At 34.9% G+C, this 27362-nt stretch overlaps 2 protein-coding genes across 2 annotated transcripts in view; one reads left to right on the top strand and one right to left on the bottom strand.

Annotated features, from left to right (window-relative positions):
* Positions 1-27362, top strand: part of LOC138942716 (EEF1A lysine methyltransferase 2) — a 194726-nt gene that overhangs the window by 55964 nt on the left and 111400 nt on the right. The window lies entirely within an intron of this gene.
* The window catches only part of Invadolysin (leishmanolysin-like peptidase, invadolysin), a 250924-nt gene that overhangs the window by 114691 nt on the left and 108871 nt on the right, over positions 1-27362 (bottom strand). Inside the window, exon 3 of the mRNA XM_070313160.1 lies at positions 25007-25107. Within this exon, the coding sequence (XP_070169261.1) occupies positions 25007-25107 (101 nt within the window). The remainder of the gene's footprint in view (positions 1-25006; positions 25108-27362) is intronic.

Raw genomic sequence — 27362 nt, 5'->3', positions numbered from 1 at the left:
TAAATTTTTAAAGATTTTTTATGTATGGCAACTTTACGCTTCATATTATTACGATTGATATTTAAAAGACAAATGATAATATATCGGATATGTAAAATAACACAAAAATTGTTTCAGCATTTTTTTCTAAATGCTTGATAACGTTGGCATGATATTGTATTTTATGTGCATAGAAATCTCGTGACTTTTCCTTCTCTCTCTCTCTCTCTCTCTCTCTCTCTCTATTTCATATAAAAAATAACATGTTGGATGCACTTATTTAATAAGAATGAGATTTAATCAAAAGAGATCATTTATTAATACTATCATATATCTAAAATAGCTATAGACTTTCCGTTTAATGATCGAACAATAATCCCAACAGATATAACCGTACGATGCATGTGTTATTATTCAGGGCAACAAAAATTTTTAATTCAGTAAATAAATGCAAGAAATCGTAACCAGGTTATCGATTATAGAAATATCAAACTCAGATTCATTTTATTGGCTAATTATAGCTTTGTCATATAAAATAAATTAACATAAATTGCAATTTTATTATTTTCTATTTATTGATAAAATCCAATCGTGTAATTATTAACTTTTTTCGTTTTGAAGATGCGGCGCTCTATCTCAGCTTTATTCAATCAAAAATTACAGATTAATAAAATTTTTTTTTATTCATTGTCAGGATCGAAAAAATTCTCCTCCACTGTAAGCTACAGCTTACAAGGTGCGAGTTTGTCAGAAAAAAAAACAAAAAAAAAACAAAAAAAAACTATGAATATGAGAATAAATAATTTGTTGGAAATTGTGACTGTACGTTCCCGTCTCTTTTTCTCTCACTTTGAAATTTCAATTCCCACGCGCAAACTTTTCGACATGTAATATCCCCGTCTCGCATTTATTCGTCAGTCTGCTCTGACACGGGACAACCGAACGGTAGTAACGGGGCCGTTGCGTCTGAAAGTTTCACGCGTAACGAAGCAATGGAAGAGAGCTCTATGGAAAAAAATTGTTTTACACTCTCGTAGAGGCGCGCGAGCACAGAACCGCCCATCATCGATTGTCGCGCGTTCCATCGTCGAGTAATTAATCCGTCCCGGCCGTGTGAAAGTTTGATAAAGCTCGCAAGGTGGCTTCACTGGCCGCGCCGTTAGCGAGCGCAAATCGCGAATAAATCGACGGTGCGAAATTTAATGCAAAATGGAGCGGCGCTTGCGTGTTACAGGATATTAAACGCGCGCGACGAGATTTACGCGGTGTATCCGACCGAAACGCGTATTACAAAAAAAAAAAAAAAAAAAAAAAAAAAAAAAAAAAAAAAAAAAAGAGAGAGAGAGAGAGAGACAGAGAAAGAAAGAGAGAAAATTACATACGCATCATGCGCGCTCTTTTTTTCGCGCACTCGCCCGTCGTGCGTTTTCGCGGCTCGTTATAACTCGCCGCGTGGATTCTGCCTGTTTGGCAAAACCGAGCGTGGCACGCGCGTGGTTACGGCTTTGCGCGAACTGTCACGAACGGTTGAATATAAATGCAAAATCGGGTCGTCGTCCCGTCGGACACAATGCGGCGAAAGGGAGAAGGCGGAGAGCGTAAAACGCCGGTGTATTCGTCGAGAGCGCAGGCCGGAAGGCCTCGCCGGCAGCGGCGACGACGACGAGAGAGGAGAAGAATGCGGTAGATTATGGATACATATATGTGAGGAGAGAAGGGTCGTCATTATCATAAATTTATATACGGACTCGTGTTCGAGCGATGATACTCCTCGTGTGTCGCGTGATCGCGCGGGCGTAGAGCGGGATACCTGCGGGGATCGCCAGCCTGGCATTGGGCCATTGTGATTCCCACGATTAAATAAACAACGGCCCGGAGGAGCACGCAGTGAATGCAAAACATCGCTCGCAAAAACGACGTTTCAGCCCTCTCGTGCGCACGCTATTGATCTATTTTTTTTGTCCTGGCTTTTTCGCCCGCGCCGACACTTGGCCCGTTTGCCAAAACGTATATAAGTGACTGGAACGTATGTAAATCGATGGACGCGATTATAATTCAAAGGGGGATATCTCTCACCAAAGGGAACTTGCCCCTTCGGGTGTGTTTAACGTCGCAAAGACATATAGGGTTTGCATAGGGCAATAACGTCATTCAAAACGTGTTCGATCGCTTCACGTATGCATATACATTCACTAATAGAAGAGAAAGAGAAAAAGAATTAAAATTAAAATAATTACAATTTATTTAATTAAAATTATATATTGCTGCGTTTCTTATACATTGATATAAGATTTCGATACAAATTGTAAAAACATGGCATAACAGAAAAGATAAAATACAAAAATAAATGCAGCATTTCAACTGTACTTAGCATGACAAAGGCAGCTTGTAAATAAAAAAGTCACGTCGACATATTAATATGCCTAAAACGTAGCATATTACAATTACAAGTTAATTAAATCGTAAAAAATTTATTAATCTTGTGATTGAAGTACCATCGTTCGTAAGAGAGAGAGAGAGAGAGAGAGAGAGAGAGAGAGAGAGAGAGAGAGAGAGCTTGGTATTACGCTGTATCCAAGTAGATATCCAATTATCTGAAACTTTCGGTTATCTCAGGATCGTAGCAATTCGTTATCGGATATCCTGCTTTTACGAGTTTGTAATCCGGTTATCGATCGTAGGCAGTTAATCTCGAAATATTAGGAACGCAAACCATTACAATATTATTCTGTATATGTATGTACGCGTGTATACCCGCAATATTATTCATACAACTATCTGTGCAAGAAGCATTTCTCTCCAATTACCTTAATAGGTAGTTATATCGATTACATATGAAATAAAGTGGTTATATTTTCTACCGAAAACCACAAATAGTAAAATTTATGTCTGATATGTAAAACTGAAATGAAATAAAGTAATTCGTTAATGTTTTAGCAAAATATAATTTCAGCTTATTCAATTTATGCAAATGTTTAATAAATATATACAAATTGTCGAAGTCAAATTCTCTTTGAATAATTGAGATAATTGATGTGCGTGTAATAGAGAAATAGAAGTTATTATATTATCATTATATGTATATTACATTATATCAGTATATTTGTGTGGTCGATATTGTGGACAATATTATTTCGTTAACATAATTACTTCGTACAAAAACAAGACGAGATGTAAGACGAATATTTGTCAAGTAGACATTATTTTGGAATTGTCTTTATTCTTCTCACGTATAATATCACGATTCACTTAACCAATCAGTTTCTGCAACAATACATTTATTTTCATTAAAATGGAATTAATGAGAGATATAACGATCTTTTAATACACATTCCGATTAATTGTTCATCGTTAAGTGTATCGATGCAAATAATTGGAGAATAAAATTGTTATCCAAATGTGCGTACGGTGGCTGAATAATTCGATACAGAATAAAATGAGAAATCAACGATATAATTGAAATATCATCATTGGTCCCGCATTGATCCTGACCATATTTTATGGATCTAAAATAAAAATAATCAGGAATAATGATTGATTGAAATTATATATATAATGAATCTCGTAGAGATGAAATCAATCTAAGCGATCCCAGACTTTAAATTATACTGTGGAATATATATATAATAAAAATGTGACATAAAAAATGACATGTTTTTCTCAAATTATGGTTTTTACGAATAATATCTTCCCTTCGAAAGTTAAGAGTAAGGATCTATAAACCTGCAAACGTGCAACATATTATTGCGTCCATACAAGCTACCCTATCAGCAACCTTACGTTCCATTCTTTATTCTATCCTCTTGGTACAGTTCCTTTCCCCATTTTTTCTATGCTTCATCGAGCTTCCCCTTTTCACCGATCGCTCCCATCCTATTCTTCCATCGTGGCCCGTTTTTCTTTTTTTACGCGACCACCTTTGTCGTTATACGCGCCAGTATGCATATATTTTACAGCTCATCGTAAAACATCGTGTCACCTGTCCCCTCTCCTTTTCCTCGAGGAGGGGCGACTATCACCCCCTTTGGGTATGAACGTTATCACGACCCCTGAGCCGGTCGTAGCCTGTACCGACTGGCTATAAACCGTCGAGAGATAACATCGAGATACGAAATGCGTGTCCGCGCGTAAAAGTTGCGTACGAACGCCGCGCTGGCACCTACGTATCGCGAGATTTATGTAATTGAGGTCCTTTTGTGTAGAATTTGGGTGGCCGAGCGCGACATGTGATATGGCTGAACCAATTGCTAGTGGAACAAATGATTATTTCGATTCGAAATTGCATAATGCATATGAGCAAGAGAAAGAACGAGAGAGACAGAGATGGAGCAATTAAAATAATGAAATGCAAAATACGAATCAAAACAGAAATTAGAAAGAAAAATCGTACTAAAATTTATAGTCTTCTGTAATGCGAATCTATGCAATGCGAGAAATACAAATACATATATATATATATATATATATATATATATCAAAATTTAAATCACACAATCAGTTTAGGTACACCACAGATTCAAGAAATGCTGACTCAATATAGAGGGAAAGAATTTCTCACTCCTCTCTTAACTATACAATGAAAAGATAAATTAGAAAAATAAATTGAAGAAATAAAAATAAAACTAATATGCAAAAGATAAAAGATAATTGATAATGAATTGTAACGTATAAATGCACTTTTTGCATAAAAAAGAAAAAAAAGGCGAGAGAAAGAGATATCGTTGCGTATCTTTACTGTGTGAATTGTCATTTTGTGGTAAATATTTGTCCGTATATTTTTACCTTAGTAACATTTTCCAATTTCTTAAAGAATACTTTCCGATTTCTTATGTATTATGAAAGGTAGAAGGATATACTTTCCCTTTAGAGCCTCCCCTCTTGTTTATGATTCTGCTAGGAGCCCGCAAAAATGATTCATTTCAGGCTTCGAAACCACATCAGCCGTTACTTTTGCCACAAAGAATTTCATTCGGGCAAAGATGGAATTTTCGGATATAATTAATGTTTTTCGTCTGAAGACTGTAGTATGAATAAGAGATCTTCGCCATCTCTTAAAGACGTTATATCTTGCTTTGCTATGCGTAAATATTATAAGGGTTCCGGTTGGCTTTACGCCGCTTTAGCGCAAAGGGCGAAAGTACTTGGCGCGGAAACGGGGCTCAGTCTTGCAGAAGCCAAAAGCTATGCGGCGATGGTCGTCGTCGTTGTCGTTGCGAAATTATACATCGCCGGCGCGAGAATGGGAAATCTCTCGAAATACGGTTCTACCGGAGCGAGGAATAATGGGTGGAGGTGGATGTCATGGATTTCGGACGAAAGAGAAATTCTGGTGGAGAATAACGGCGTGATCGTTAAGAGTAATAAGGGGAGTTGGTGTCTGCTCGGGACAAGGTTAACGACAGGCTCAGCTGACGAGCGATGCGATCTCGCGAATGAAAGAGTTGTCATTGCATAGACAGAGAATATTTTTTCCCACTGACTTCAAATCTTTCAATCTCGATTCGCGCATCATGTTGTAGATGCACTGAACAAGAATAGTAAAAAAAATATATACTTCTTGTTATTCATGAGAAGCGACGATAATGAAAATCTCGTATAGAGCGAAACTATAATGTGTAAAATATATAAGAATGAAATTTTGAAATACTTCTTGCATGCAGGAATCGCGCACATTATTCGCGTGGCTAAAATATTTTCTTCGGTTATAAGTTTCCATAGATATGTTGCAAATTATTCTGTATGTTATTAAACAGCCTCTGTATAAATAAATATATGAGTTATTTTAATGTCAGCGTGTCTAGTGGAACAAATTTTCACATCGAATCTGCTTTACTAAAATCACGCGTCGACGAAAATTGAAAATAAATTATTGCAATCAAATTTACCCAGGTGTTATATATTTACGTCGCAATTTAACAATTCGGCCTGCTCGTTAATAAAACTCAAAACAATCGTTAATAAGTTGAACAGATTACTTGTGTTTAATACTGCGTTTCGACGTGTTAACTACGCGTTGAACGACTGCAAAGTAAAAGCGTAACGCACATCAAACTGTCTATTGTCCGGCGACCTGACGGTCCTGGGAGCTACGATTAATAATTCCATTCGATAATTTTGACAGCTCGCACGATGCATCGTTCGTTATGCATGCCGGCGATGGGCGATCGCGCCCGTACTTGCGTAAATCGTCGACGAGAGAATCACAGAGCGCCATTTATCACGCGTCGCTACGATTAACACCGTCGCGTATGACGCCAACGAATTGCAGATGACGGTATTATCTTTGGACGTCCGACAAACTGGCGCAGGGTGTTGAATAAAATCGTCTGTCAGATTAAACGAAACGAATGTCCGTTAGACCGCGCGTCCCACTTGCTAAAAAATAGCGTCGTTGTATATTAAATAGCAATGTCCCAAGGTGAATTTCTCTCGAAATCGTCGCATTTATGGATTTTTCACATTCTTTTAGCTAAATATATGAATTCCAATATCTGATATATATATAGCTTCGTATAAAATCCTTGCAATCAATTTTTATCTACATATTTTTCATTTTTTATACTTTTATCTATGCATATTAGAATTTTCGTATTCGCATTCCTTCCACATTTTCGATATCTTTTTTCTAAAGTATCCCGAAGGTTCGATATACAAACATCGTGGAGTCACGCATGACTTTGAAGACGAGTTCGTCGATTTAGGTCAAACGTGACGGTACTTAAGAACGACCGACTATTTAAGGAATGACGTTGAATATATAGTCGCTTGTCGTTCCATCTCTTTGAACGCAGGTGGTAAAAAAAAAAAAAAAAAAAAAAAAAAAAAAAAAAAAAAAAAAAAAAAAAACTCATACGAGTATAAAAAAAATATCATAAAATATTGATCAATATTTATTTTATACACACACAATCAATATACTTCTGACATTATAATAAACATGATTGATAGCTTCAATTAATTTTAATTTACTTATTGGATCACCGTTATTAGATTTTCATTATTAAACATTGTTCGATTAATAATACTAATATTTGTCCAGTATATTTATCTCTATGTTATGATTTGAATTATTTATATTAGATAAAATCAAAAATAATGATTGCAAGTTTACAATCAGAATTACGTGAGAATCTACGTATATCAAAAATCATTTTTGTTATAAAGTTTGTTCACAAATAATGTGACAAAACATAGTTACAGAAAGATAATTATTTGCGTCTTTCTTTCATAATTCTACCTAATCTTCCTGCTGTTCACTCGGAAAATACTAGCATACTTTTACCCTCCTTCGTTATAGCAGTCGCTAGTAATATAAGAACATGGAGATTATTGCAGATTGCTTTACAGTCTCGTTAAAACAACGAGCAGCGTTATTATACTACGTTAAAAGAAGAAAATGCTCGTCCCGATCCTTTTGTATCATTATGAAGGCAAATGAACTATGTGGAAAAGAGATGGAAAAAAGAACGGAACGCAACAGAGTCGCGGAATCGGGCGGAATCGCTCAAAAAACGAAGGCGACAGTATTTTTAAAACGTGTCTACCGTCGCGCGAATTATTCTCCTTCTCGCTTTTTATCGCCGTGTCTCTTGCTGGCAAATTAAGAACACGTTAACGAAACAGAACCTTATTTGCCGCTCGATCAAACGCGGTTAAAGCTGTGAAAAATATTTCCACCTACTATCATTTCTCTCTCGGTCACGTGGAAGTCGAAGTCCTTAAGTCGGCGGTCTTTCGTAGGTTTCTCTTTTGCGCGAGAGTGCTTCAGAAGGGACGAAGAGAGCGAGCGCGCAGAAAGTTTTTCCGCTCAATTACTTTTCGGCGGGAATCTCTAGTAGTTGGCTCTCTCGGAGAAGTTTGCTCTCCCATTCGTGAACAGACTACATATGATGGACGATTAAAAAAGGTATCGAAAGTATGAAAGTGCTCTTTCAGCCAGGTATACGTGCGCCAACAAAAAGTTTCGCCCGCCAACCATTCGCCATTTGATATCAATTCTGTACTTTGCGGTAAGATAATAGTAAGCTCGCGGGAAAACGAGTCTCGTAGAAAATCCTTAAAAGAAAATAGAAAAGAAACGAGATCACCAATAGTTGTATATTGTTATATACGTAGATATTTTTATAGTTAAGATAAAATATAGATTCGCTTTTTTATTTAAAAAGGGAGAGAGATAGAGATTATATATGAGAGATATTCAAATTTAACAAATATTAGATTTATCTCTTCCACACATATTAATCATACGGTTTACACGGAAAAAACTTTGATCGTTTAAATTAAATTAAGCGGAAGGTTGTAATTAATCGAAAAATTGATAAAGAAATTAATTTGAGTAACATTGATATGTGTCGTTAAATATTCATGCAGCAAATTACGTAATATATGTAAGTTTCTATAATACATTTATATTGTATTTGTCGCGTGCTTATGGGACTGTTGATTTTTAAAATAAAATAAAAACATTCTAATTGGCATTATATATAAAACGCAGCAGTCATGTAATGCATAAACCATATAAAAAGCGATCTTCATATTCTTCATTTATATAATTCTCTCCTATCAAATTAACCAAATAATTATATATAAAAAATAATGTACATAAAATCTCACAAATACTTTTCAATTTATGACAAAATTCCTAAACGTATATTTATTATTTTATCGTAGAATACACAAAGGGATGCAACAAACATAAGCTTATTTACAGAACAATTTTTGATATTTCTTTCTACGTGTTTTATTATGAGTAATATATTATTTCGAAAAATATAAATTTAAGAGTGAACGCGAATTTTCAGTCCTGCATTTTAAATATTCACCCCAGTATCGGTACACCCTGTATACCGGTATGCTGCGCGTCATTATTTCAATTATATTCTCCCTCAATATCAATCATCAATTTTGCATATTTATTGCACGGATCGCCTTTTCGAAAGATATATTTTTCACATTGGATATCTTCCGCGAAAGGCTCCTTCGTTATTCGCTCAATAGTGCTTTGCGGTTGGCAGCACATAAATAGCGACATGATTAACGATCAGCGAGATCTGTATGAGGAACTTCTCGAGAACGACAAAACGTGACCCGGTTGTCTCTCCAAAGGCAAGCAAGTAATTTCGTGAAAACCTGACGGGTGCATCGCGCACGGTTTCTGTGCCTTCCTTCAAGGCTTTCTGGCTGCTCTAAAGATCGACGATGATTTCCTTCCGCGTTTATGGTGCCTGGCGACTTACAAGTTTTTCCCATTATGTTAATATTCCGCTCAGACGCGTCGTTCAACAATATAAAGAGGGTTCGAAGTTTCAAGTGGCTTCTACATCATCGCGAAGTCAAAATCGATAAGAACACCTTCCCTCTCGACGTGTAAATCAGATTTGTTCTCGGTACACTTTTCCTAAAGATATCTACGGTAACATTTCATATTCTTAGCATGATGTATCTGTGAATCTATTTTTTTATCGAGAATTATATTTTTAATATAAATTTTAACTCTGTTTTTATCGTGAATGCTCCTCTTTTCAAATGTTTCAACTTGTTCCGATTCTTCTTTAATCATATCTATTTAATGGGCCATCAAAGATGGAAGTACTCGCAAAGTATTTTTACAAAAGCCATTTACTTGATATTAAATTTCCGAATCAATTTGTAACGTGTAATAATTAAATATAATTTGATGTTCTAGAATTATTGATATAATATTTTCTTAAATAAACAAATAATCCTTAAAATATTTAATTTAAACAAATAAAAAGATACTAATATCTTAAAATATAATATATAAAAATAATTTATCAGATTCTCTTACACACATCATGTTTACATTTGCTTAATACTAACTTACTGTGTAAGTTAAAATTGTCAATATAAAAATTCAAAAAGTCCTATTTTATATAAATTCTTTGGACACAAAATAGACCAGGACATTTAGATATATATCTACTGATAAAAATAGATCAATTTTTCTCTTAACGATTGACATGAAGATTAAATGCCTTAACAGCGAACGTATCGATCATGCGGGTTGTGCCGGTAAAAAATGAAACTGTCAAACACGCGCGTAGAATCCATGTCGCTGAATATTTCAAGGACATTCGCGATATGGAAAGGCATTTTTTTTGCGATCAGGACTCAGCTGCACGAGCGATCCGACATATCGTTTCGCGTGAAAATACCGGCAATACATCCTTCATCTGTTCGGCAGCACTATATGTTTTGTCGTTTGATAACACACGCGTGCGGCACAGCTGCGGCTCGTTCACGAGCGTGATCCGCCTGCTTAAAACACGGCACTTGACAACGCGAACGCCCGTTTACACGATCGTTAAGCCCCGGACGTGTCGCCGCGCCATTATCATGACGATTAGAGACCGGATCGTTACGGGCTAAAGTTATTGTGTAACCACGGGATGCAGTTACGAGGTTCGAGGTTTCGCACACGGCGCTATCTGAGCGGCCGCACCCGCGGCTCTTCACCTATCCAAGATTAATTATTATCTATTACAAAATAAAAATATAAAAATTAAAATTTTTATCTTTCTCTCTCTCTCTCTCTCTCTCTGTTCACAGAATATAATATTTTTTTCCAACATATATTAATGCTAACAAAATTTTACTATATGTATTATTAAATAAATTATTTTCGGCACAAATACGTGTAATTTATCGATATTTAAATTATGAACTATATAAAATATATGATGTAAATATATGTGTAAATAAATCAGCTTACAATTTTAAAATTGAAATGTGGAAAAATAATCAAAAAAAAAAAAATATTCATTATTAAATCATAAAGAATGACTTTAAAATCTGACAAAAAATATTTTCGTTCGACATAACCAGACAACATATAATATAGTTTCACGTATATTAAAAGCGGCGGTAAAGAAAGATTTCATAAGCTTGAATATAATTTTTATAATATAAAAAACAATGGGAAAGATTACGTAAAGTACATTAGCTACATTCCTTATAGGAATGCCAATCTTGGTACTATCAACGCGAGCGCATGGTGACGGTGCAGAACAATTTAATCTGTTCCACAGAAAACAACTTGTCGCTTTGGAACGCTTCGCAAGAAAACATAGGCGAAAGAAAAAGAGAGCTCGCCAGAAACGTGTAAACCCGAGATAGAGTTTACGTATTTTCACGGACGAAACCAAGTTGCTTGGTAGATTTTCCCGTAACGCATTCCACCAAACTTTCCACTCGCATCTCTCCCTTATAAGGTTTTTTTCCTTTTCAATAGAAAACTCTTATCAGAGACATCGGCATAAATCTATGTTTATTCACACATTTATACTTCTTGTACGAGATTAGCTTTCGATTATTTTTTTTATTTGTTGTAATTTTAACAATTGGAAATATACGATAGATTGTAACCATATATGGTAAATATCATAATTTTTCGTCAACTGTATATTTAAAAAAATTGCACATTTGGCGTTACATCGCAGGTAGATCTTGGAAACTAGATATTGAAAAATGTTTAAATGCATGACGAGGGACGCATAACACGACAAACTGACGGCGGCCGAGATCGAATGAAATCAGTGTCAGAAGGATTTCCATGCAAATTCAATGGAAAAGTCTAACAGGATGTGCGTCGAGGGATTGAAAATAAAATCCGACTTACGACTAACTAAATTTGAATTTTTATGAATAGGCATTAAAAAAGTAAAAATTTAAAACAGTAGACAATTAAAATTTTAATAAATCAAAAAATATTCTGACATATATTTTTTCTATGAAGCCAAAAATATTCCGTTAATATAAATAATGCTAATTAATTCTAGTCGTGAGATACAAAAATAAAAATATTTTTTGATAGCAGTATTTTTTTTTCATATAAAATAAAAAGCAATTTTAAACCATGTTGACATGGTCCTGTTTAATTCCGACCTGATGCATGTAGGAAAATAAAGAAGTGATTAGAAATTTTATGAGCGTGTCATTCGCCAATTAAGTAGTAAGCGTATAACAATAAACGGTTGATTCTTTTTTAATCAAGATCGTTGTTTTGTCACGAGGTCAGCTCTGTCGTATTCTCGACAATTTTGCGTCCAATTACTTCCCGCAGCTTTGTTGCACTCTGACATTTGAGTACCCTCGTATTTTCGGGAAAAGGGTATCGCGTTGCAAAGCTGGCCTACTTTCACAACCACGCGATCTACGCCATCATTCGTATATTGATACTTTATAGAAGTCGCTATTTTCTCAATAATCGCGAGAAATAGATAAGACGAGCGACATGAATAGAGAAATCGATTGAAACATGAATAATTTAAAAATATTATATTTTGCATTTAATAAAGATAATAATTATTATAAATAAAAGATAAACATATTATTCGAATGCATCGAACAAAGAGAGAGTTTTTATTTTCCTCAAAAATAAACCGCATTCTCTGAATTTGATGGATTGAGTCATTGTAATGCTTTGCACAACGCGCGTATCACAGTTTCGTATATTACTCATAAATGTATTAGATTAGTTATAATTATATTATTTTCGTGAAAACGTGGCGTATATATATGTATAATCCCGATGCATAACCTGTGATTATGAAATATTAATACAAAATTCAATTGTGCGCCGATATTAACGATCGTATAAGGTTGTTCCATTAGCGTTAAAACTTATGCGTTAAAAAGTTACACGTTTAATATTTTAAATGATGAGCAATTATTTTGCTGCGACGATATACAATATTAAATTCATCGATCTACGCAATATAATTAATTGCGCATTCAATGATTCCGTTATCTACTTCGTTTAATATTTGGAGTGAATAAAGCGCAAGACTTTGCGCGTTACAAACCGAATTAAAATTATTTATCCGCAGCATGTACAAAAATGCTCAATTTCATGCTCCGTAATTATATATCCATGAAAGAAGAAATGTATAATTTCTGCTAAAATGTTGACGAGGAGAAATTCACACAAATTAAAATAATGAAACCAGGAATTTAATATTCTTATTTATTTAAATCTTTCATCGCGTTTAACTGTTTTACGTACAGGAAGAGCGTATATGAATAAGTAAATCGACTAATGTTAGCTCATTTACAAGATTAAAAATATACATGTGTGTTTTAAGTTAAAAATACATATCTAATTATATAATAAAAATCTCGGAGAGAGTGTGGCAATGTTATTATTCCGAAATTATCGCGGCGCGATTGTTCGTCGATTAAAACCATAAACGCAAAGGCATTTTAAATAATTTCCGTTTATCGCGCTAGGCTTTGTGCGTGCCGCATTCACGCATGCGATGCCAAGCGCACTATTGACGATCCCCACTTTCGTAATATCGGTATAGTTCTGCTGCGCTTTCCGAGCGCTCTCCGTTTTAATGCGGCAAAAGTGCCTCGTAAACGGCAAAAGTCAAGTTGAATGGCATGAGAATGAAGCGCAGCAGCGAACGCGATAACACCCCACTACACAATCGTTAATATGTAGCGCGTTCCGGAAACAAATTTTTTTCACTATCGTGCGGAATAATTAAATAAATTAGCAAACTACATATGTGCCGTACTGCAAATTACGCATAAAATAGACATCGCACAAATCAAATAAAAAAATATTATTTCTCTCCTTACGTTACAATTGTAGAAATTATCTTTTTCTATACAATGTTATGTATAATTAAAGCCGCAAATATCCAAATTATACAATATATTTAATAATTATTTAATAATCATATATTTAATTTAAATGTAAAAAGAAGACTTGTCCTGTATATTGCTATAATTATTAAAATTAGTTTCTTACGTAGATGTTTAATATTGTTCGTAGTATTCTTTGATTTCGCGTGTATCTATATGTATCTAATGTAATAAAGAAAGAATTCAAACGAAAGTTCATTGTTAAATTTTCTCCAGTTTTGAACGACGAAATTTCGAAGCACGTTTATGACGATGACGCCACCGGCTGGGGCGAATGGTTGCGCGCATAGGGCGAAGGAACCGGATTAATCAAACGGAGCTGGAAATGAATCGAATTAATTATTGCAATTACGGCAATTAACGAATACCGACGGCGGCCGTACGTGATTCTCTCGCTAACTAGATATGCCCGAATACGAAGAGCTTTATAATGCAGAGACCATGGGAAGATTCAAGACGAGTTTGCGGATATTTCAGAGAAAATAATAATATATAGTTTTTGTACTAATCTGATTTTGTTTGTAGAGAGAGCTTTTTATTTTTTCATCTCTCAGAAAATAGCTTTTTTGCAGATGTTGGATTATATTTTTCTTATGAAAATCGAATCTGTATTAATTCAAAATTTCTAAAGATAAGATTTATTTTTATCGAAAACAAATAATTATACATTATTCAATTATACATCATTCTCTGCATTTACCTAACTATAATTTTTGATATTTTAAGCGCATAATGTGCGAGAAAAATATAATGAAATTTTACCCGCTTTTAAAATTGCTATTTAAAAGATACTCGCGTTGTAATAACATCGCAGAATTATAAGAAAGATTTCAAATGTAAATACGTTAAAAAGCAAAATATAAAGCGAGCTTCGAAGAATAGATAGCACAATAAATCTTATAACAATTCAAGCCGAAATGCAGATTTCTTCAAAACTAGCAAACCGAAATAAAGATTTCATTCGTTGTTCGCATTAATCGAAATGCAAAGGGCGATATTGACTCATGAAATTGGTCGATTACGAAAGAGATCGATTTATTAGTTTCTGAAAAGCCAGTCTAGAAAGCAGATCATCGTCTTTAACGCTGCGAAATTACAATTATTTTAATTATGCACAAATATTCGTATATCTGATAGATATTCCTAGTTTCATGGCAGCTTGAAATGACTTTGATGAGAAAAAACTCGATTTTAATTTAAATGTACCAGAAATACCACGTTGAATTTTACGATCGCACATTTCAAATATTTTAAAAACAGAAAATATTAATTTAAAAAAGAATATTAGAAAATTGGAGAGCTATCGGATATAGTGACATTCACGCAATCGTGAGCAGTAATTAATTAGGATTATTAATTGCGAGCGATCTACCTTCTCGTCTTGAATCAGGTTCATTCGCGAACATACAAGCCCGGCATAGACTTTTATCCAGTTCCTTTCCAGACCTGTACCGTTTCCTCGATGTTCGGAAGGTACGTTTCCGTCTGCACGTGTACCCTTGCCGTGAACTCTCCGCCATATCCCTTCGGTACTCGGGAAAGTCTTTTAATACATCGCCACCCTAGCTACGGGATAAAGCGATTGCCGAAGTTCGTTAGAAAGTTTAACGGCGAGGAGAGTATTGTTTAAAAAAGCAATAGGAAAGTTTCGTTCATTAGCAGCGTAGAAGGCATAAGAGCTGGCCCTGCGATAGATAGGAGCTGCACCGTAGTTACTCGGAGAACTGAGAAAGTATCGTAATTTCTACCAATTTTAACTGTGTATGTGTGTGTGCGTGTATATATATATATTACGATCCGACTTATTTCGTGAGAAACTATATCACAATTGCATTACACGAAAGTCTGTGACGTCGATGCGGACTCGAGGTGATCGGTTTCTCCCGACTAATAAAACAAACCTTATCCAGGGGTATGTCTGGTCGTCGTTATTCCACAATTCTAATTAATCGCGTATAATTTCAAGATCGCGAAGAAAATAAAACACTATACTGATACTATCATTTTTCTGATCTCTATAATTTAATTCGCGTAACTTATGATCGACAGTTCTCCATCTAATATGTATAATATTTTAAATTTTTTCATCGTGTTGTACACGTATCATTTTACAAATGTTTAAGAAAGTTATCCGTAGTTCGTGAAGATGCGGGAAAAATATACTCGAGTCGCATATCAAATGTAACATAAGCGCGCGCGTAAATAGAAACATATTTTGATATTATTATATATTAATATCATCGAAATTAATGTACAAAATTTCGCTTGAACTTAAACATAGTCTTTTAATCAAAATTCAATATTTTTTAACCGTATACCAGCTTACCTATATATTTTTAGAGAACCTATCATTACTTTATCAAACATGCCAAAAAGCATATTTAGATATTATGCTTAATTTACAATCGATAAATAAAAGTGGCAAATTTACACGAATGTTGTTTGAGAATATTTCGACCTGTTACCGCATTACACAAAACCAGGACAAGGTAAACAGGAAGAAGGGAAGAAGGAAGAGCGAAAGAGAGAGAGAAAAAAAATAAGAAAGAGAGAGAGAGAGAAATAGCAACGTATAATTTACGCGTGCAAATGCAAACAACCAATTAGAGAGAGACCTTTGACGTAGAAACGAGCATACGCGCCGCATGAACTCGGTTTCCTTTGAAAAACGCCAGCTCGCTAATATTTTATAAATGGCCGTTGGCATTGGTCTGTCGTACGTGGCTATACGTAGACATACAAGTGGCAAACACAGCACAGGCAGAAAATTACCAGCTTTTCACGGTTTACGGTGTTTTTGACACTATCGTGAAAAGGCGACTTGTGAAATGTGAAACTGACACGCTTCACTAAACGAATGTTTATTACCAATTTAATCGATTTAAATTTGTACAAATTTTATAAATATATATTATAATGAAGATAAAAAAAAACGGATAAAACATCAAAATGAAAACAAGCAAAGAAAAAAATTATTTCAGTTCTTTTTTTCACAAATAAATAAACGAAATTTTTTATCTTTTACATTCTCACGCACGTTGCTGTGTTAAAACATTTTTGGCTGAAAATTCCATATAATCGGTTATCATTCCATATTTTATATTAGCACTTTATATATTGTATAATACGTACATTAATAATACGTAGCCAAATGTTTTAAAAGATATTTATTTTATTTTATAAACCCGTTTTCAATTGTCATTTTACTTGATTTCAATATTATAATGCATAATCATAGATTTTACATAAAAGATATTTTTGCAAAAAATTAAAATTTTTTATTGTTTCAAACTGAGAGAATAAAGTATATTAAACAATAAGCCATTAACACTCAACACAAAAAAAAAGTTTTCTCTCTTAACCCTCACGCGAACAATTTTATAATGGAAAGTTTCTCTCCGAAAAAATTTCGCCTTTAAGGAAAGTTTCTCAACTATAGATTTTTCCTGAGAAATATTATCAGAAACTTTTCCATATATAGAATGCATTTTTTTTTTCATGTGGCCGTACAGAGTGTAAGTTTGCGCTCTCGTTTAACATCGAGCCAATTATCTTCCGTTACATGAATAATATATATACCCCGTACACTATACGCAAATTATTATACAAATATTATATATATAAATGAGATACAGAGATATGACAAATGCAAATATATACAAAATTATATTAACTTTTTTAAATATTTTCAGTGTTTTTAAATATGGATATATATTGTAAACGTACTATATAAATATAAATAATTCGAATTATCATATTACTATATTTAATAAAAGTTATTGTACTTTATATAATTATGGTTCGTCAATAGAAAAAATTTCATTAAAAATCATATCTTTCTTATGGGATCTTTCTTTTTTTCTTATAATTCAAATTAAATTATTTTATTAAATATGATATACATTTAAAATATCATATATCATAAAGATATTTTAATAAATTTTGAATAAAATATGCATATGTGGAAATAAATTTATTTTAATTATGTTCAATATACTCATGAGAGAGAGAGAGAGAGAGAGAGAGAGAGAGAGAGAGAGAGAGAGAGAGAGAGAGAGAGAGAGAGAGAGCGTACACACATTTATATGCTATTCTCTTTGCTCTTTCACTCCATTTTTATACATGAATTAGAGATGAGCACGCGGATAAAGGAAATTAGCCATGCAGCAAACAAACTATCAGTATCAACAGTGCTTGTTTTCGTATGCAGAGGCAAGGATGTTAACGTTTTAGAAATTGTTGCTAACTAGGGCCTGTTGATGAAACGCCACTTGGGTCAGGAGCACATAAATATGCACATGGGAACGAGCACAAAGGGCACAAAATTACCAGACTCTTTTCCTTTACCGTGTTTTCTACACTTTCATTGCGAATAACCGCTCTCGTGAGAACTGACTGTGCGCAATGTCGCGAATTCATTTTAACAAATGAACAAACGTTTTTTATGTTCCGTGCACCGGTTAGAGATCGGTTTCTACATTAATGAGAATATCATATCTGTAAATTGTTTTCTATTCAAAATTATTTAGATAATGTGCTTTTTAACGAAAAGGAATACGTAAATGCATTCGCCGATAATTGCTAGTATTGATATTAACAGTATGCATTTAATTTCTTTATTCGCGCATGAAAATGTGCTTATGAATTTATATTTAATCAAAAACAATTTTATTTTAATCTAGAGAACGAGAGAGAGAGAGAAAGAGAGAGGGGGGGGAGAGAAAATAATATATAAATCTATATATTACGGAGTAGGTTTCACGACAGGTATATAACAAACTTCTCCGTTTAAAACGAAATATAATAGTCCAATAACAACGTTAGAAAACTTTCCTGTAAACTTGTCCAAGAAAATTGCGCTCCGGTGCGCTCGTGTTGTTCGAAAAAGCTTATATTTTATAAACAGCTGCTAGCATCGAATATATACACACGCGGAGTCTCACGAAAAACATGCTGCCTCATTCTTTTTTCACGCTTACAATATTCTTGACTATCTTGCTGAAAGCGGAGGAGGTAATACGTGCACTCGTAAAATCCAAATGGTTACATCCCATACCGCAGTCACGCCAACGAGTGTTCAAACATTGCTGTGAGTCCCGCGAGCGAGCCGGGTTTAATTTTGAAAGTAACATCGATATCAATCTAGAACTTCCTACTTATTCAAATACGACGCTTTACCGAAAGTCCGAAGACACGTTCATCGGGCTTATAATTCTCCGAACTTTCGAAATAATCAATATCATGGATGTTATACGCTATTCGTTAATCAAGGCAAGGGAGTCATCAGCTCTTGAGCCATTCAAATTGTTCATACAATTCGAAAACAAATAAGTTTACGATTTCCGTTTCGTTATAACCGAGAATTCATCCCCCTCAATAAATTCAAGTTTCCGTAAACTGTAAACTTGATTCAATCCAATTATTAGATTGCATGTAGAAGAGACCAAAAACATAAATTCTAGTGTTCAACGAGGCTGAGAGATCCAAACTAAAAGAGTCGCTATTGAAATAATAATAAGAAGTTGAATGAAAGAATATATATTCACTAAGTAGAAAGAATAAAGACAGGAGACCTTTTGAGACGCAAATATAATATATATTATATACCGTATGTAGACACGGAATGTTCTAACTTTCAAGCTTGAGATATCATCCGTTTACGCTTAACGAACTGCCAAGGCTAATGCATCACGTCTCTGTAGAGAGAAGGAGCGCTGCGGAATTCCAATATGCGCAATTATATCGAAGACTGTGCATCCTTCGCAAACCAGTATTAACGCGGAAGTTTGTAAATAGCAACATCTTATCTGAATTAAGCACCCCGCTGTATCTCATATTACTAGTAATCAAAGTAAATAATAATAATCTTCAAACCCCGCAATTTACTTGAAAATTGCGTGTGTGTATGTGCGTTTTATGCTGATTTAAAATCTAAATTATACTACCTCTCGATTGTTCACTTTTAGCATTCAGACTTTTCACAATTTAAACATGAAAATATTTATGCTGCAATATTCGATGACTATATTTATAAAATAAGAGCACACATGTACGGTTATGGATAAACCCCTAGATTGAGAGCTCCATTTCCACCGCCGGTACCGATGCCGAAATTCAATAAGGCCGTATAACTGCGAACGAGCTTTTACACAACGTCACTGCGGTTTCTCTGGCACGCGGCCAAATTTTGGACGTTACACAGCGAAAATTTCGCCGCTTTCTGTCGGATGGCTATCGCCAACTATACGATCTCCCGAGAGAAATCGGCCCACGGTCGAATAGCGACAATATCGATGGATCTCTCCTCGCCGGTTAATTCGAACTTTTTTTTTTTTTTTTTTTTTTTTTTTCATTTCGCCGCGTACGGCCGACACGGGATTAATTATCGGTAACGAGGAAATGCGATTAATTACAAGGGACAAGGTGGTCTCTAGGCAGGGGCGGCCGAAATTCGGATGTGTCGCAATTTACCGAAAATTGAGCGCAATTCGCTCAATTAAGTAGCTTGTATAATTACATTTTTACTTGAGTCAATAGAAAACTTGAAATAAAAAAGACAAAGTACAGACATATACATTGCTATATTAAGAGTTTGTAAAAGATCTTTGGAATTTAAATAAAATAAAAGTTTATCAAAAATAAAAATCTTTGTATTATCTTTATACTCTTGCACGATAAATAGATGCGAATACGAAATCTAAATGCATGAGAGAATTAATTCCTCAAGCATACATTTCCCGTCTGTCCACGCAGTTATTTAAAGCAAATGTAATAGAAATTGATCGGATCAATTCATGTACATCTGGTCGGAACGTATCCGGAAACATAAAACGCACGTGCACACACATACAATTGGAAATTTCAGCTATTTGCGGATAGTCTATACCCGCAGCGAGAGACGCGCAATACTCACAAGTGCTTTATCAATATAACATGACCATATCGTTCTACAAAAAATATTGCCGATTGTAATCACCGCCGCGGATATCGGTCGATGAATCGACTCACAAATAACAAGCGCGACCGAATATGAAAAACAGGCGAGAAACTAATAATCGGGGTTATTAAGTGAAACTGAGAAAAAGGCATGGATCATGTTCCACCGCATAATAAAATGGCGATTCGTTGGAAATGAGAGGAATATATTTGAGTCGGCGGTACATCGTTTCGACAAATAAAATGTTTCGACATATACACGTGCTAATGTATCTATTATTCAGTTAAATTCAGTAGTTATTGCTTCCTAAATTCATCGCATGTTGTGCGTTTGCGTGAAGGTAGAGTTACATTTTTTTTTTTTTTTTAATCCATCCATCGCGTCATATTTTAACTTTTGACTCATTCGTTAATTAATTTGCTGTTTGCGTTGCGCGTTATTATTCCACGCTGCTCGTATAATTTATATCCGTCCGCGAACGAATCTGCTAATATTGTAGTACAGCATCGAGCAACAGGATAACATAAATGTCATGGTAGCAAATGAGAGTTTTCAATCTGTATGATAATTCTATATGATAGGGAATTGTTCTCATTGTATATGTATGTGTATAAATATGTATGTAAACAGTTTTTAAAACTAACTTCTCACTTCAGCGACATGCCTAATAATTTTATATCATATACATATTTTGCTTGCTGTATAATTATGCATGATGTATGAAAATAATATTGCTTTTATTCCGGAAAAGTGAAAATATGACAATTGACATGTGATATTACGAATGACACATGAATGTGGTTGTATACAATTGAATTTTTTTTTGCAAAAAAAAAAAAAAAGAGAAAATTCAGGAAAACTATCCAGTAATTTATTTAAAATATAAAAAAGAAAAAAATTCCGCTAATGTTTAATGTACTTTGCTTTTCCATCATTTTGATACTTCATATTTCTCGACATAAATTTAAAATTTATGCCGAGAAGTAGAACTAAAAACTTTTTTACTCACGTGGGTTAATGTCAATTGCAATATTTAATGCAATTTTTTATTAGTCGGAAGAAAAATATGAATTTTTGTAAAGGGTTTCATATGTTGAGCATAACAAATACATTTGGAAATTGCACGCTTTACGATACGGATATCACCGTAATATCGCGATAATACGTAATAATGCGCAATTCGGCATTCAACATTCGACGAGTATCGCACGTAAGAAAGTGAAATCGAGGAGATGTTTTATCACGGGTCAACGCTCCTCCGCGTATAGGACGATTCCGGCGCGACATAAGTATTAATAATGGTGCACAGGAAACGGTGCATAATGACACGCTGTCGCGCACCTGTACAACGCGACGTGATCTTATTTCGCGAGAACAAGTCGACCCACGACCTACTAGAGAGTCCACGACTTTCATACATACGACGAGTGGAGCATCGCGATGCGTTTGTGTCAGTCCGACTTTTCAAGTTATTCACGTATGTAGCAAATATATGAATTCTAGACACTTGTTGTTACGATATCTCAAAATTAAAAATCATTATTATTCTGAACATTAAAAAAAAAAAAAAATACATCTGTAAGATGCAAACTAGAAAGTGAGACCAAATATATTATGGAAAGATGTTTAATAAACAAGCTATATATTATTAAAATAATTAATAAATGACGGAGATGAGGCTTAACTCAGCTAATACGAAAACGCTTTAACGCTTTAAGTATCTATTATAACCGTCACATTCAGCGACGTCGCTGAAACTATATTAGAATATTTACGCTGAAAAGTCTCCTTTGAGCATAGCCAAAATCTTGTTTACAGATGAATACACGTCCAAAGAACAAGATGCGCGGTGGTTAATGCAACGTAGAAACTTACAGGGACCGACACTCGAAAAGTTTCGCCAAGTGCCACAGAGGCATTTAACAACTGCTGCGAACTTTTGCTCTCAGAAGTTAAAAGTTGCTTCGTCGCCCTGGCGCTTTAAACTGAGTCTTATGCAAACCGCGTCATCGTTATGTCAAATGACATATTTCGGGTGTTCACTCTCGATTCACTCATGACCGATTAACATCTTAGGTATCTTTGTCTGAGTTCGGATTGTTTCATTCCTTGGATTACTACGCTTATCTGCAGTCACATTATTCGATTATCCCTCGATTATCGCGAATAAAAATTTATGCACCGTATCTTGCTACGATATTCCAGCGAAGCTCTTCGTTATAATCCTTCTATTACACAAGGCAATAATGAAAATTTGTTCTCTCCCGAATTCGGGACAACGAGATTTGCTAACTCGAGCGTGCGCATACTTATTCGGATTGCGCTTTCAATCCAAGTAATGCAAATACGCGCGTAGCGCGTACGATATATATATACAGGGTGTAAAAACTGCGCTAAGAAGTCTTGGCAAACTCAGGGGAAGCGATGGAGATCCTGCCTTGCTACAACCGACATAATGTGACGGTATTTCCAGCCGAGCTACCACGGACTATCGCGTATCGTTAATATATGCGTCAGCCTGAAGACATAATTATACGTTTGCGACGACAAAACAGGGAGAGAGAAAAAGAACACACTGCCTCTATACATGTCGCGTCAAACGTGGGAGAACAGGGTCAATGGTCTGTGAATCGTCGACAAGATAGGAGTTTGCAATAGTCGTTTCGTAACGGTTTACGTCGCCGCGTCGCACCTCATGACACGTCGGTATATCGACTTATCTGACGATTGCGAGAACGAAAACGTTTCCGAGATTGTACGAGATCGAAGCTGCGAGATGCTACTCGAACTCGCGTTCTACGCGAGGGAGATTATTTCAGAAATTAATAGGATCGAGCTAGCTGGTTATAGCAACGTGACAGTGACGCAGAAATATCTCCTTCGCAATAGTAAACGAGCGCGACGATAAAATTAATTGTTTTATGAGACTCTAGGGAGACTCTGCGTTGTTTATGTAAGGATTATTCTGAATCGAAGGAGATGTCTCATGATAAAATCGCACAGAAATGAAAAACAAAGTAAACTTTTATTCGCTAATAAAAAATTAAAAAAAAAAAAAAAAAAATCCAGTAAATTTTTATTTATAGATAAAATCTCAATTGTTTACCTTTAAGAAATACACATAATATTATATTAAATTGCAATCCAAGTAAAGTAGTCGTTTATTAATGCACAAGCATCGTTATGGAGTGCTAATGGTAATATCATATACCATCTTGATATTATCTCACACCAGCCACTACGGAATCGTCGTTTAAGCACAGTAACCGTATCTTTGCTTATCATGTTTCCAGCTATTATGACCTTAACGCATTACCTTCCACAGGAACTGCGGGAGAAGACGCTAAGAGATGCGGTGGAGATTATCCGCAATGTACCTAAATTTCTAGAGTGCTATCTGAGAAATAACCGAGGTAAAAATATCAGAACTTTACACAGAAAATAATACAAATAATAATAACTTAAAATTCCGCCGTTCCGGTGCTCCATTATCGTAACTCTTCAAGACGTTGCTAGGCAATATTGAAACTCATAACGGAATTTTTTCACGCTAGACATCTCTTGATTCGATTAAGATTCCTCAGAAATGGCAAACGCGATAAAATAAATATTCGCGATATAAACATCTAAAAAGCATTCTACAACATTACGTTAATCTTTTTTCGTGCACATTAGAAATAATGTCGCCGGCACGAATTAAGGATAGAAACTACCTTCGCGAGAGGGAAAGAGACGATGAATCTTATTGTTCTTTTCACGACGCGAGTAAGCGACAGGTAACCCAAGAACGTCGTACGGTAATGAAAGTATTACGCGATATGGTCGAGCTAATTTCTGCCACCATTCTAAAATTAAGCTAGAAAGAAAATATTTATGGGCACTTTACTAAATTAGCTTCGCGCGCAAAAAAGATTCCACCGTACGTTATACAAAATGCGTAGCGGATTAGACACACCCGCTGCAAGCGTGACGACAAGATGACGTCGACGAAAAATTGAGTTATTCGAGTGAGCTGCGAGCATGGGCGGATGTAGAAAATTAATTACTACGAGGTAACAAAAATTACGAAGCGTATAAACTCATTGCATGAAAATATTACTTTTCGGAGCGGAAAAATTATTCTTCCAAGTTTTTAATTATAACCCAAGAAATTGAAAAATTATTTTAAATCTAAAACGTACTTCAAAAGTTTTCTCGAATCTACGTTTGTTACAAAAATGTAATTTTTAGAAATTAGAATTGTGAAATTTCCTTTTTCACTTTGATATCTTACATTTTACTTCATACTGAACAGAAACATGCAAATTTGCATATAAATAAAATTTGTACCCTAATGTATAATCGATTCTAACTCTTTGTAATTTCATGCCATCGACAAATCTCGTTGAATCTTGTAGACATGAATGTGTACTGACTCACCTAAAGACGCTCTCGTCGTAAGATAGTAGGATGCGAACTGGTTGACTGATGCTACGTTTCTTTACTTCGTGTGCCGGCTCGATGTGCACGCCATGGATTATCTGGAAACAAACATGTAATTTGATTAGATTTTACGTAGAATATTAGAATTACAACTCAACAGTTATACATATACAATATATTAACAAATACGTAGATCGTAAAATAATGCAAAGTCTAATTAAAATAGCGCGATAGTGTCCGCCTCATAATTGCGTCTCTGCCATTTGCATTAATAGCAGAGTAAATTAAGCACGATATGCTGGATACGTCATTATATTTAAAATTAGATACACAGTTATGTCTTCATAAGTAACTATGATGATACAATATATTGTGATAAGTGTCAATTTAATTATTTTCATTTGGATAATTATCTTTATAGCTGTTTTCATTCATCGTTAATTTATTTTTTAATACATCCCTATTATTTTACATACAAGCTCTGTGTTTATATAAAAATATATTAAAATATAAATAATATTTATTATCTTACTCATCACCATTATATTTCAATTTATGCAACGTTTTTCCATTAGCCATTTCGATTAAAAGGTATACAGGTGTTTTTTCTTTTTTCTTTTTATTGTTTGCGGAGTATAAGTGAAGCCAATTATGTTTCTGGAAAACCGTATAAAGACGCGGTATCTTTTGCGCTTAAGAAACTCGAGGTTTAGTATAGGTAGAATGGTCATGAATGTTCACGCTAAAGTCTATTCGCGATAATTGGTCGTCGAAAGTTGAGCTCGTTACCGACAGATCTTAGTAGAAGATGCGCTAACTACGTTGAATCGGGCTTGGTATTATGATGCCAGCGGTGCGTAAACCTGATATGCTCCTCGATGCTTCAGGTTGCGAATTCTACAACGGCTTGCAGCGGCTGCAATCTCGCGCTCGCAGGAATAGCAGTTTGCGGCAAAGGCCGTAGCCGCGTTTACAGAGATTATAAGAGGGAAGAGACAGGTGCATAAACTAGATATAAGTTTTGGTTAACTTCACCACCGCCGAGCTTCAGTCAGAAGTTGTGAACGATAGATTCGCGGAACCGAACAAAGATAATGAATAGGAGAAGCGTGATGGGAATTTGAGCAGAGGCATATAAGCGCAGCGAATTACATTCTGCGCAACAGAATGTACAAATTCATGAATAAATCAACATCTTCAATTGTAAATATACACAAGAATAAACAAATAAAAATAACAATAAGCAAATATATAAGTCTCACAAATTTACTGATCTTTTTAGTTCTATAATTGACTATGATGAGCTAGAAAGATAGATTTATTGGATTGATATACATATTATATCAATTTAAGTTAAATATTCATTAATTCGTATAGCGCGTTTGCGTCACTCCGTAATGAGTTTTTGCCGCGAGAAGGATTTGGCTTGCGCACAGGGGTCCCCGACACTTCGTTTAATAGAACTTCGTATAATCGAGGAAGGTCGCTGTTCGCTACCTCGTCGCAATGGGCAGCATGCTTGTTAGAAATGCAATTATGCGAAGATCCACGTTAAGTTTTAATCCGATCCACTTTTATACTTGTGGAGAGTTCCTCGTCTTGCGCGGAAAGCTCCTTAGTGATAATGCGATATCTTAAGAGGATAGGAGTGGCATTAACTGCATCAGCCAAGGAGCACGGAAAGGACCACGAAGACCGGATCGAAGGTCGAAGTTAACGTGCAGTAGCGCCAGGATATCACGTATATAGAAGATAACGGTAGCTAAACCACGCGCGCACTCCGTCGTAATTTACAAACCACTCTAGCGAATAGTGCTCTCTTAATTATCAAACTTTAGACCGTTCCTAATTCCCATCCTTATACCCACGGTCTATCCGTTATAATACGCGAAAGGACGCGCGTGCCAGCGTACACTTCTACGCTGAAATTGTTTAATTGTATATAATGTATATAATGTATTTACTTGCTATTATTTTATTTTACGAAAAAACATAACATATAATAACGCATGATAAAATGTAGAATTAATTATTAATAATGGAAATTTAATGAAGCGATATAATCGAGCGATTCTAATATATGCGTATTGTGTTGTAACTCATTTAGGTAATAAACCAAAGAAAAATTCTATAGATATATTTAGCATAATGGCATTTATATAACATATTATGTAATTTAATCGCCTGACGATGGAGAAAAAAATGGCATGAAAGTGAAGTATTGATGAAAGAAGAAGAAGAAGAAGAAGAAAAAAAAATGGAGATCTATGAATATCCCGCAGAAGAATTCCATATAAATGTCACATCTATTTCGGTTATTGACCTTAATTCAACAATAGCCAGAATAGTCGAC

Source organism: Polyergus mexicanus, unplaced genomic scaffold, assembly GCF_030449975.1.
Source record: "Polyergus mexicanus isolate NDT 795.1 unplaced genomic scaffold, iyPolMexi1.0 SCAF_23, whole genome shotgun sequence".
NCBI classification, from domain to species: Eukaryota; Metazoa; Arthropoda; class Insecta; order Hymenoptera; family Formicidae; genus Polyergus; species Polyergus mexicanus.
This window is presented reverse-complemented; position numbering and strand designations above follow the sequence as displayed.